This window comes from Anas acuta, chromosome 1 (genome assembly GCF_963932015.1).
Source record: "Anas acuta chromosome 1, bAnaAcu1.1, whole genome shotgun sequence".
In the NCBI taxonomy this organism is placed as follows: Eukaryota; Metazoa; Chordata; class Aves; order Anseriformes; family Anatidae; genus Anas; species Anas acuta.
Window position 1 is genome coordinate 3799210 of NC_088979.1, and position 12220 is coordinate 3811429.

Consider the following 12220-nt stretch of genomic DNA (forward strand, 5'->3'; position numbering starts at 1 on the left):
CTTGAGGCTGTCACGGCAGAGAGGGGACACCTGAAGCTGTAGGAGATACTTGGTGACATGACCTGAAGAATACTCTGAGAGCTTCATAGTGCTGCTTAATTCAATGTGACCCAACCATTAATTCCCCCTTTCTCCCTCCCAGCTCCGAATCCGTGCAGGGAGTCAGCAGTGAGAGATCTATTTTTGGTTTCATTCTTTTATTTTCCCGTTGCTTTTCCGCTGCATATACAGTACTTAAAAATGAGATCACCTTCACATCAGGCATGTACCATGTTTATTAACAGCAAAAAAAGTATTACCTAGGTTTCACTCGAGACCGATTTACAGGATAAATAATTGTTTCAAATTACTTAAAAAAACAAACAAACAACAAAACCCCAAAGAATAAATTAATAACTTAAGTGATTAGCTGTCCACAGTGATTTGAAAACTTAATAACCATTCAAACAGTGACACCACAAGAAGACACGTACTGTACAGTTTGCCACAGATTACTCTTGTCCTTCCTTCTACAAATGGAGAAAAAAAAAAAAAAATAAAATACTCCTCTTTAAGAACAGTCATAGGCTTCGAAACACACAAAAATATCCCTGCGAATTGGCTGCCGATGCGACGGCTCCGAAGCCGGGGCTCCGACCCTTCCTCGCAGCAGGTTAAGAAAGGGAGGGTGAAAACTACCCTAATTTGGCTGGGTCCCTTCCCACACAACGATGCTCAGAGTCAGGGGGGACTTTGCCAAGGGCTGGGTTGAGTGGGATGTAGCTAAGCTAAAGGTTTGGTCCTAACCCTATGGGATTCGTCAGGGGGCTCTGCAGGGTCCTGCTCCCTTCCCTCTCCACGATGCTCCGCGTGTCCAAAGGGCTCTCAGATAAAACGTGGTGTTTTCAGGGACAATGTGACAATGTAGTTGTCAACTACTTAAACCTCACTGTGAGGTGGGGAAACGAGCACTAAAAATCTTCATTTTACAGGCTGGAGAGAAAGCAGGATACAGGGAGTTCAGGCGCACTCCCTTGGCCCCTCTGAAGATGAAGTGTGGTGTCACCCAAAGGCCAACACTAAAAAGGATGGTTTGTTACCTCCTGGTTTTGGGGATAAGCTCTCCCACGTAGGTTGTGGGTTGGCTGGGTGACACCTCGCTACACATCAGCTCTTCTCAGAGCAAGCTCTGAGGCAGGAGCCTGGTTGATAGCACATCTCTCAGAGCTGCAAAGCGAAGGAGATAAAATCACAACTACACAAGGATGAGACACAAAGGACACGCTGTTGAGGGGCTGGACTGCTTCAGGCCGAGGAGAAATCATGACACCAAGGCTCTCACCAAGTGCCTGGTGGTGACAGGTCCCTGTGGTGCCAGCCCTGCTCCAGCAGGGCCACCCCGAGCAGGGGGCCCAGCCCCATGTCCAGGCTGGAGATCCCCAAGGAGGAGCCCCCAGCCCCTCTCTGGGCAGCCTGTGCCAGGAAAAAAAAAAAAAATAAAGAAAACCAAGGAAAACAAGCGATGCACAATGCATTTGCTCACCACCAGCTGACCAAGGCCCAGCCAGTCCCTGAGCAACGGCAGCCCTGGCAAATTTCCCCACGAGTTTTATTGCTGAGCATGGTGCTTGTATGGCATGGGACGTCCCTTTGGCCAGCCTGGGTCAGCTCCTGGCTGTGTCCCAGCTCCTGGTGCACCCCCAGGTACCTTGCTGGTGGGGCAGCACCAGGAGCTGAAGGTCCTTGGCTCTGTGCGAGCGCTGCTCAGCAACAGCTACAACACTGGGGTGTCACCAACACTGTTCTCGTCACAAACCCGGAACATAGCACCATAAAAAGCTACTACAAAGAAAATTAATGCAATCCCAGCCCATGAGCCGTGCTCAATGGGTGGAGAAAAGGAACCGAATCCTCCTGGTACACTCCTGGGAGTGGGACCCTGGGGTGTCAGGGCTCAGGTGGGGCTCCAGAGAGCCCTGGGTCAGTCAGTGTCTATCCTAACAACTTTACAGGTTCAGGCTGTTCCCCGGTGGCTCAGACTGTGTGTCCGTGTCCTGGGTGACTTGGCCTGGGCCAGCCAGCCCTCTGCCAGGTGCAAGGGGTGGCCCCAGTGTGGATTAGGCCTCCTCACCAGGGTGTATGACCTTAGGTGTTGAGCTGTGCCTTTTCACGTCACGGCCAGAGAAGATTTTAGGATACCACAGGCATCCAGGCACTGCCTTTGGCCCCTTCCCTCACACGGAGGAGGCCTCACACAGCCCCAGCAGCAGGGTCTCAGGGGAATTCAAGGGGAAGGGATGTTTCTAGTCCCACTCCCTGCCCTAAACAGGGTCAGCAGTAGGGTATGACCCACTTGCTCAGGCCTTGACCCAGTCAGGTCTTAAAATACCTTCAAGGACGGAGACAGCAGAGCCTGACAGGACACCCTGCGAAGCCACAGCACTGCTTCCCAATGACCAGCCCAAGAGAGCCCCAAAACGAGGTTCCTCAGCATAGCTGGGTCTCCAATATCTCCCTGTAGGGCTTCTCCTGCACACCTCAAGGATGAAGTGCTCTGGGTAAGGCCTGAGAGCAGTGGGTGCTGCCCTCCCACCAGCACGAGGCCCTCACTGAGCAAAACCCTTCCCTCCACAAACCCCCTCTGCAGATCTGACTTAAGACATGCCAAAGGAGGTGTGGAAGACCAAGACTCAAACCTTTCTGGCAAACACACCTGCCTTCTCTCCTCCCAGCCCATAGACAACCCTGGTTGGTGCCTGTGAGGCTCCAAACCCATCCCAGTTATCCTCCAGGCAACCCAGCCCCATCTGCCAGTCTGCCCCAGCACAATCTGCACACACACGTATTTTCTTTCTCCTGTTTGAGACTAAACCTCATCCCTGTATCCTTTCAGAGCCAGCAATTTATTTTCCCCTGAACATTCAAATGCCAATTCAGAGCAAATTGGTTCCAAGACAACTCACACGTCGCACGAGTTGCTGCGAGCAGCAGGTGCAGGCTCACAACATGGGATATGTACATGTATTTTGGGAAGTTTCTGCCTCTAAACCCACCAACCTAGCAGTTCTAAAGCTCGGGGGGAGCTTTCTGACATGGCCCTGATGCTTTCTAAAATGAACTACTGAGGTTGTAGTGCTCGTCCTGCAATCGACCCTTCTCCATGAGCACACACACGCAAAAGCACAGCCCTTCTCTTAAAATGAGCCCATAAAGCTGAAGTGCAGGCTCCGACATAAGGATTCAAGCCAGGTCTTTTGCTTGCAATTAAAATGAATCATTAGCAGTGCTCTCGGCTTCCTAAAATACCTACTCCTAACAAAAGAGCCAGTCATACTCGAGCATCCGAGTATAAAGTGGATGTGATAAACTCAATGCCTTCAGGACAAAGTTCTTGGCAGGCCGTGTAATTAAACCAGCTGCTTTTCGATACAGTTTAAGACTAAATACTGCACAAACATTAATCATCGGGGACTGCTCTAATCAGCCCGGCAACTGGCAGGAATGACTATTTCCACTGCAGCCATCGATTTCTTTCAGGAGGGGCTGGTATAGTCACATCCATACAGCAGGGATGGAGTCGGCGAATTGCTGCTTGGTATGGAGGGGCCGTTTGCTTGATGCTCAGCAGGGGGAAAAAAAAAAAAAGAGAAAAAAAGAAAAAAAGGAGGAATATATTTGTTTCTGGGAAATTGGAAATGCAAAACCCATCCGTTTTGGCTTTCAAGCCACTGCATCCTCAGAAATGAGGGTTGCTGCTGCCTCCCCCTCATCTCCCTGCTTTCAGAGTGCTTTTGGGACCCTTGTCTTCTTGACCCCTGATCTTCTGCGTACAGCAGGCTAGAGGATGACATAGGAAAAGCAAGTTCCTGCTTGAATCATGTTTGCTTTTCAGCAGGGATGGTGCAGAGCTCGTTCCCAGCCAGACCAACACCCAGCAGGTCCCTGGGCTTGGCTTTTCCCTCACGGGATGCCGAGACCACAGGATCTGTCCACGTCCTCTTGATGAGCTCACCGAGCTTCACGGGAGTCTTTGCAGTGACTTAGCAGGCTCTGGACCAGGACAATGTTCCGTCTCCCCTGAGATGCGGTGATGAAAGGGGCTACAGAGAGCCCTGCTCCCTGCTCTTCATTTCATTATCTCACCAAGCAAGCCCTCAATGAGAGGCAAAGGCCCCTGCAGGCTGTAACACTCCCCAGCCTTCACAAAGCATCTGTCTGTGTTAAATTTTCCCCTTTGGGTCATTTTTTTTTCCCCTAGATGATGATTATTTTTACCAAAAGCATTAGGATATTTGCTCCATTATTCCTGTAAAAGGCCAACACTGCAATGTCTTACAAGGGTTATTGGAGCTTTTTCCATTAATATCCTTCCCTTTCATGGCAAAAGAGAAGAAAACACAAACCGGGGATGGAAATCGGAGACTTACAAGGCAGCACCCAGCCCTTAAGGGCCCAGATCCCATACCTGCATGGGCCATCTCTGGCCCCTTCCAAACTCAGGCCAAGATTAAGCAAACGTGCTAGCACTTGAGCATCAAGAGTCAACACAAACGTTTGTTTTTCTTGGTGGTGGTGGTGCGAGGCAGAGCCTGTGTGGGGCAGGATTCAGCTGGAAGGAAGGGTAACTCAAGCTCTTTAACAAAAGCCACTACTTGATCTTTCTAACAGAAATGATCTTTGTTCAGCTCCCAGCTCGCAGTTGGCCTGTGTGTCCGTGTCAGTGCCTGCTGTCTGGCAGCCAGGCCTCTCCACGCCGATCGTTAGGCCTTCCTGTTTTAGTGAGATCCCAAATTCTTACTCTGCAGCGAGCTGCCTCTTCCTTCTTCTTCCTTCTCCACTCCAGCTTCTCGCGGAGCGATCCCAAAGCCTGGTTGCGTCAAGGATGCAGGTGGGACTACAGCAGATTCCCATCCACAATGGTCAAAAAGTCCTATTTGTGTTGAAGAAACATCACCAAAGATGGGGAAAAATACAGAGTCCGGCCCTTTGTGCCCAGTAGGAACTGACTTTTATGCTACATTACAGCTAACACCCATTGAGACACCCTGTCCTGGCTCTTCTCACCAACCTCTTCCCAAGCCCAAGGCCTCACCACCGACCAACGTTTCAGTTACTCCGCTCATTTTTTCTCTCAAATGCACCTCACCAGACCTTCTTCACCCCAATACAACCTCTAAGGTACAGCACCTGTCTTCTCCTGGTCCCCACAACAGCCTCCTTCTCCTCCCTCCTTCCCACTCATCCTCGTGCCAGGCCGGACATTCATGGTCTACAGAACCTCTCTACACTCCTCGTACTCAACCACTGAGCTTCTCATGGTGGCCAGGGATGGAGGACTCTTCCTCTGTGGCCTTCTTTTAATGCCACAAAAGGCAGATTTGGGTTTTTAGGGCCAGATTCACTGGCAAATGACTTCAGATAGGCTTAAATTCTCCAAAGCCTCTCTCTCCAAACTTTGAGAGATGCAGGAGAGCATCAACAGCAGAAGACACCCCAACTAACCTGGCTGTTTCATGCATGCATGCACGTGTGAGCACATGCTGGCATATATACGGGTATGGTGGGGCAAGTTCTGGGCTCAACGGGGCAGTCTGGATGCTCGTCAAGCCCCTGAGGGTTAACAGCCACAACCAGAAACACAGGGGCTGTCCCACCAGGGGAACAGCTGTCAGAGGATTTGAACACATCATTATTTACAAGAGATGGGATGATGAAAGTAAAGTCAGACAGGAAGGGTCCTTACTCAGTTTTGGGATTTGGGAGGAGGCAGAGAAGAGGGTAACCATGAGGAGATGCGGGAATGAGGTCCTGTGAGAGGTGCTGTCAGACGTGTATGGCATGGTTTGGGGGTACGGCATGGAAGAAGACGGGGAGAGATGATGTTAGCACGTACAAGGTGGCTTTAATAGCTGTAAGCAACAGACGTGTAGGGTGAAACCTGGTATTGCTACGTTGAAGTTCCTGGATGGCGCATCCAGCAGCTAAAGCACAAACCTAGCCACCGAACGTGGTTGCTCTTTACCATCGGCAAACAGTATCCGCCAAGTCTTCCCCTGAAATTAAGTTTCTTTTTTGTCTTAAAAGAAAAAAAGTCGTGAAGACCCCCTCCCCTCGGCAGACAACAGTCTCAGGGATCCAGCCCAAACAGAGCTGGGAAAACCACGAGGATATTTGCCCGCTGAGCTGCCCGCCCCGGGTGCTACTGCTTGGTGCTCTTGGTGGGCTCCGAGGACTGCCGCACGTCAGTCCACTCCTGCATGGTGCTCTGCAGCGCCTGCGTCTTCTCCTTGTCCACTTGCACGTAGTCAACCTTCTCATCCGAGGCGACCGATGAGGTGGAGGGCTGCGGGGGGGAGAGACACGGCCACCCGTGGCCACTCGTCAGCTCCAGAGGCCACCAGATCCTCCCCGGCCTTCCCCCGTTATCCATAGCTCATCACCCTCCCTCTAACCTCCTGAATGTTTGGTTGGAAACGTGTTACCTACCTGCTGATATTGCAAATTCAGCTTTGCATCGTGCTCGTTTTCTTGTAAAGAACTCAAGAATAATTATAAATGAGCCAAAAAATCCCAGCTCTAGAATATTTTAATCCCCTTAAACAACAGGGGAGAGCTGCTGAGTTAAAAGGAGATTTTTTTTTTTCATATTTTCTTGGGCCCTGGAAGCTCTTCTGCCTCTTACGAGTATTTCAGCTGCTGCAGCTGGAGCTAGGTGATGGTTTGGATGGTGCCAAACCCCTTGTGGTTTATTATTTAACTCGGTAATAGCTGCAGAAATACTGCCGGGCAGAAAGAAGGAATCAAGGGACAACTTCTAAATAATATGAAGAGCTAAGCAGTGGGATGCTTTCCCTGGAAATGAGGTGGTGGTTGAGAAAGCTGAGGCCAATGCAGAGGTGGCTACCACAAAGGTTCTCCTGAGGTCCTCCCTTGCTCTATTCTCCTGTGATTCACTTTAAGTCACCAACGTCTGGGTCTTTGGAAGCTTCCCTTTCCACATTTCTACTTGACATTTGGTAGAAGCATCCAAATGTCAGCAGGAGACAGATCCCCAGCACTTTATGTGTGAGCACCTCTCTGGTTTTGGAGGGCCTGTTGCTCTGAAGGAGCAAAAAGTTCTGCTGCTGCTTCTTGGGAGACCTCCTGACAGCTTATGGCCATGGCACCAAATTCACAAGATCTAGCAGGATTTCTGGTCTCATCAGTATCCCTGAACCCCTCAACACCTGTGCTTCTGGTGACACCTCCAGCAAAGCTGCAGACACAACAAAGACCAAACCTGACCTAGAATAAATACAACAGCAGATCTGCAGGAAAAAAAAACATCACTCTTCTGAGGTTACTAACCCAGCCCTGCACAAAAACCCTCAAAAAATGCCTTGCTGTTAACCAGAAGTTTAGAAAAACCCCAGTACCTTTCTGTGTGGCCCTGGTGAGCTCGGCTGGAAGTCCAGGGCCAGATAATCCACACTCCCAGAACTCTTTTTAGGCGCTGGGCTGTTGGTGCCACTAGGAACAGGAGAAGCAGAAATGGGGTTTTGCTAATGCAGGGAAGAGACAGGAGAGATAATGAGCATTAACATGGGAAGAAGGATAAAAAAATAAAAAAGAAGGAATTAACACACATCTGGCAAAGAAAAGCTTCAGTGGCACTTTCAAAAGAGGTCCCAGCCTGGAGATGCTCTCACCTTTCTCGCAGGGACCAGCATGTGCAGCACTGCTGGGTTGAGTATGGGACTAATAAATACAAATTAATCCTCAAGATTTTGTATATCAGCCTTTCTGCTGCCTCTGTGCTCATTTTATTCACATGCCTGACATCGGACATAAGCTCCAGCATTTCCTGGGAGCCACACCTCGTGAGGCCAGGCCAGTGCTGGGATCTTTGCTAATCACAGCCACGCTACAGATCTGCTTGGCCCCCTCTCCTTTACACAGCCTTCGAAATATGCTTCAAGTCAGCAGCTTTGCAAAGAGAGACGAAATCCCCTCCCTGTGAGCAGGGCCACTCCCTGCTGCTGCTCCGATAGCCCCTGCCCTCCACACAACCATGATGTCAGCAGCTATTAGGAGGATTTAAAAAAAAAAAAAATAAAAAAAAATCAACTTAAATCAGGAAAATTTATCCTGACAGCCCATGGGTGTTTTTATCCCCTCTTAATTCCTTGTAAAGTGGGTAATAGATGTTTCTCCTCTCATATCGAGTTAAAACCCCAATAGGATATGCCATTTTAGGAACAAAAGCCGCTGTTCTGTGCCTAGCTGGACAAAGGGATGCACACCACATCCCTCCTGGTGCTACCAGAATCCCTGTGGTGCTCCCATGTCACGAGCTAGGAATGTGTTTGCCGCACTGGGGGATGTATACACCCCGTTGGGACCCTATATCTTAGCTTCTCAGCATCTCGGCCCTATATCTTAGCCCTTACCATGGCCACGTAGTTCTCCTCGCTGTCTCCTGAGTCAGTGCTGGTGATGCTCTGGGAGGAGACAGGGCGACAGTACTGCAGCGAGCCGGTGTTGAAGGTCTGGCTGTAAGGACAAGGGGCAAGGATTTAGGGACGGCTGCAGGGGCTCTTCATCTGTGGATGGGAAGGGGTGGGAAAGGGCAGCACTTGATGCCCCAAACATCACCATGCTCGTGGTAGGTGGTGGAGAAGAGCTGGTGGCATTGAGGCTGACCTTTCCATGGGTCAACAAATCACTCAGATGGTCTCCTTATTTTGTTTTTTTCTTTCTAGGACCTTTTTAATAACACCTTGCTTGCTATAAACCCGTAACTCTCCTGCTATCAGCTACATAAATCCGGCCCCGTAAACACTTTTATCTCACAGGAAGTATTTCACTGGGGAGGATGCAGAGCCAGCCTCCGTGGAGGTCCACAGCAGGCTTCTCACCTCCAGCCCCGCCACAGCTCGAGGCTTTGCTTACCGTGCAGGGCCCTAGCTGGATTTTTTTTTTGCTGGAAACCAAAATCTCCGAGGCGTCGCCTTGTTTTCAATTGGCCAGATCTAATTACGGAGAATAACCTAATGCAATCAGCGTCTGGCATTAAAGCCCATGTCTTAAAAAGTTATTCGTTGCCTTGCAGTAAAGGCAGGGTCATCTGATTAGCTGATAAGGGGAAAAAAAAACCAAAAACAAACAAAACATTAGCTTCTCCGGGCTTGGACATCTTGTCAATCCAAGCCCGCTCGCCCTTTCCTGGTGCAGTGTTTTCAGCACGCAGAGCCCATGCCCTGCAGTCAGTCTCCACACAATCCAATTTATGAGAAGAGTCATAACAGCCAAGCCTGGCTTCTTCCTTTCATTGGACAACATCAGCCCGCGAATTAGCAGCAGGACTGGAACTGTGTGAATCCTGTTATTTTTGGCCGGCAGACTTCGCTGTGAAGTGCTTTGGTTTCGTTTTGCAGGCTTCCTCCAGGCTAGGCTTTGCTTTCAAGGCAATCCAAACACGACTCGGTCAAACCCTGCGTTTTTAGGCTGAAGCAGGGTTTTTGGGGATAAACTGGATGTGAATTTGGTACCGTGCCCTGAGTGTGGCTTGGTTTGGGGTCACTCAGCCGTGTCACAAGTTGCGGTGGACCACAGGTCCTGTGTCGGAGCCACAGCTCCGCGGGTGGTGTCAGATCCCAGAAATAGGAAACGTCTCCGAGGGATCTTAATTAGCTGCTTGGCCACATGCTGGGCTTTCATGTGAAAGCCTAACCTAAACCAATTCATCTTCCTGCCGCTGGCTGTGGTGTGGGGAACATGACTCTGGCTCTCACAACGCTTGATGGAGCTCGCAAGCTCCATCGGGCTCCTCTTCTTCAACAGCATCTGACCCCAAAGTCTGGCCATGATGTATCCAGGGAAATCCCTGAGTCCCAAACCACCATGGTGTGGCAGGATATTTTAAGAAAGAATCACTCTATACATGTAAATGCCCAATTCTCATCTTCTTCTCAGGTAGCTCCTGCTGGGCCCTGATGGATGAGGATTTAGGGCAAGGTGGACTTTTAGCTCAACGTAGCCGCTCCTGTGTTTGTATATTTTTCAAGACATGACCCAGCTCTGCAGCTCCTGCTTCTAACATCAACAAAACAGGGTGGAAGGGGTCACCCAGCTTTCAGGGAAATTCAATATGCATCATGCATCACTCACCTTGGCCTGGACCAGGATTTTGTGACTGGCGATTTGAAGGGAAGCTCATCGATGACAGTGTTGTTCCTCAGGTCCAGTGGCGATGGCTTTGCTGGGGGGGAGAATTATTTATTCAGATCACAACAAACATGAGAGGGGACAGTCTGCTACAAATTGCTTTTTGCTTCCCATTTTTCTCACCAGCTCTACAACCCTCCTTGCTGAAGACAAATACCCCCAGTCCCAACCCCCTGAGATCATTTACACTGGGACTGGGGAAAAAAAAGTGATTTTTTTTCTGACCCACAGCCCCAAATTTAGATGGATGGCCCCAAGAGGGGAATGGTGCCTCATTAGGGAGCCCTGATGCCTCGTTGGATGGGAAAAAGCCCACAGCCAGGCAGAACTGACCAAGGCTTCGGCAGCACTGAGCAACCTCTGGCAACAGAGGGACTTGAAAAGGAAATTTGTAGGGTAACATGAAAGCTCTTCTCATCCTGGGTAGTCCATTAGGTGGAAGAGAAGAATGCTGTGCTGCAGTCGCAGCCCTCATCTGGTGCATCGATGGGGTTAGATGCTGACATACTATTGATGGGATCACCACAGTCTTCCTCAAAGAGGAACGGTACGGGAAAGAGGAAAATTTGAGGATCTGACCGTGCTGCTGGTGACACAAGACAGATGTAGTCCAAAATATCACAAGCATAGAAGGGTTCCTGGGACGTTTTGCCCAAAAACACCCATTCTTACCTTTCCGGTCGGGTTTGAGGTTGCGGTTGACCGGCGGGGGCTGGATTTCACTCAACCTCCTGTGGCACTGTGCCATGGCTCCTCCTTTGTGCAAGGGGAGGGTGGCCGAGGACAACCCCACCAGGTCAAAGTGATGTGGTCCTGGGCTCATGGGGATGTAGAGATTTTGGGAGTTGTCGTTGGCTTTTTCGGTGTGGATCAGGGGCGAGGAACCGGGGTTCATGGGGACGTAGTTGTCCTCGGAGTCGGCGCTGTGGGAGCGGGCCACCACGGCCTTGGCCTGCTGGGGAACAAGCGGGAGGACATTGAGAGCGTCAAGACACTGCTCAGCCCCAGCCTGTAATAAGAGGTCCAGAAGAGGGCCACTGAGATGATCAGAGGGCTGGAGCACCTCTTCTATGAAGAAAGGTTGAGGGAACTGGGCTTGTTTAGCTTGGAGAAGAGAAGGCTCTGGGGAGACCTCATTGCGGCCTCCCAGTACTTGAAGGCAGCGTATAAATAGGAGGAGGAACACCCAGGCTGGATGCAGCTCTGGGCAGCCTGCTCTAGTGGCTGGCAACCTTGCCCAGAGCAGGGGGGTTGAAACTAGATGATCTTTAAGGTCCTTTTCAACCTGATTCTATGAATAAGCCCCCCTGCATCTCATCATCATCACCAAACCAGCCTTAACATCTCAGCACGGATGGAAGGGACAGTCTGTCCCCTGCTTGGCCATCAGGTAGCACTGAGTGTGTCTACCTACCATGTTTTCAAGACCCTGAGTGCAGGGAAAGGTTTTAGTCACCCAAAGGGGCGTCTCTTCTCATGCTCAGAGTGATCTGCAGAAGCACGCTTAACGTGGAAAGTCAATTTTCTCTGGGCTCTGGCCATTGCACTAAAATGTAATATGAAAGGCCACTGTAAAGTCATTTCCAGTTCAGGAAGTCTTAGAAAGTGCATGAGAGAGGCTGTTCTGGCAACATATCAAAATGCAGCTCGATAGCTTTTAGGAAGAAGCCTCTAGGGCCGTTTTTTTGGGGTCAAACCTCCAAGAAACTCTGTGGAAGCACCCAAAGCAAAGTTGCACTGTGTTGGGTGTTTGTCCCTCCAGCTCTGTCCTGCAGGAAATCAGTGACACAACCCTGCTGGAGTCAGCTCTGAAGGACGAGACCCTGAGGTCCTGCCTGGAACTGACTCCTCTCTGAACCTGTAAGGCCAACTCACCAGGTAGGAGTTGTACCCGTCGTGCATGGACTCCACCGACTGCACGGCGCTGCCGCCCCCGTGCTGGGGGTAGTCGTACGTCTCGCAAGAAGAAGCTGCAACACAACCACAAAAGCACGTGTCCCAGAGCATCCACTAACAAACAGGGCTCCCCAAAGCA

At 50.4% G+C, this 12220-nt stretch overlaps 1 protein-coding gene across 3 annotated transcripts in view; it reads right to left on the reverse strand.

Moving 5' to 3' along the window:
* Positions 1-257: 257 nt before the first annotated feature.
* Positions 258-12220, reverse strand: part of GAB2 (GRB2 associated binding protein 2) — a 75507-nt gene continuing 63544 nt past the window's right edge. Inside the window, exons 5-10 of one of the 3 annotated variants that reach the window (XM_068700857.1) lie at positions 12061-12155; positions 10858-11137; positions 10129-10219; positions 8409-8511; positions 7395-7520; positions 258-6322 (exon numbers count right to left, since the gene is read on the reverse strand). In XM_068700857.1, the coding sequence (XP_068556958.1) occupies positions 6179-6322; positions 7395-7520; positions 8409-8511; positions 10129-10219; positions 10858-11137; positions 12061-12155 (839 nt within the window). In that variant the 3' untranslated portion in view covers positions 258-6178. Of the gene's footprint in view, positions 6323-7394; positions 7521-8408; positions 8512-10128; positions 10220-10857; positions 11141-12060; positions 12156-12220 lie in introns of all 3 variants that reach the window. The other 2 variants (XM_068700779.1, XR_011102037.1) reach the window with 2 other exon arrangements.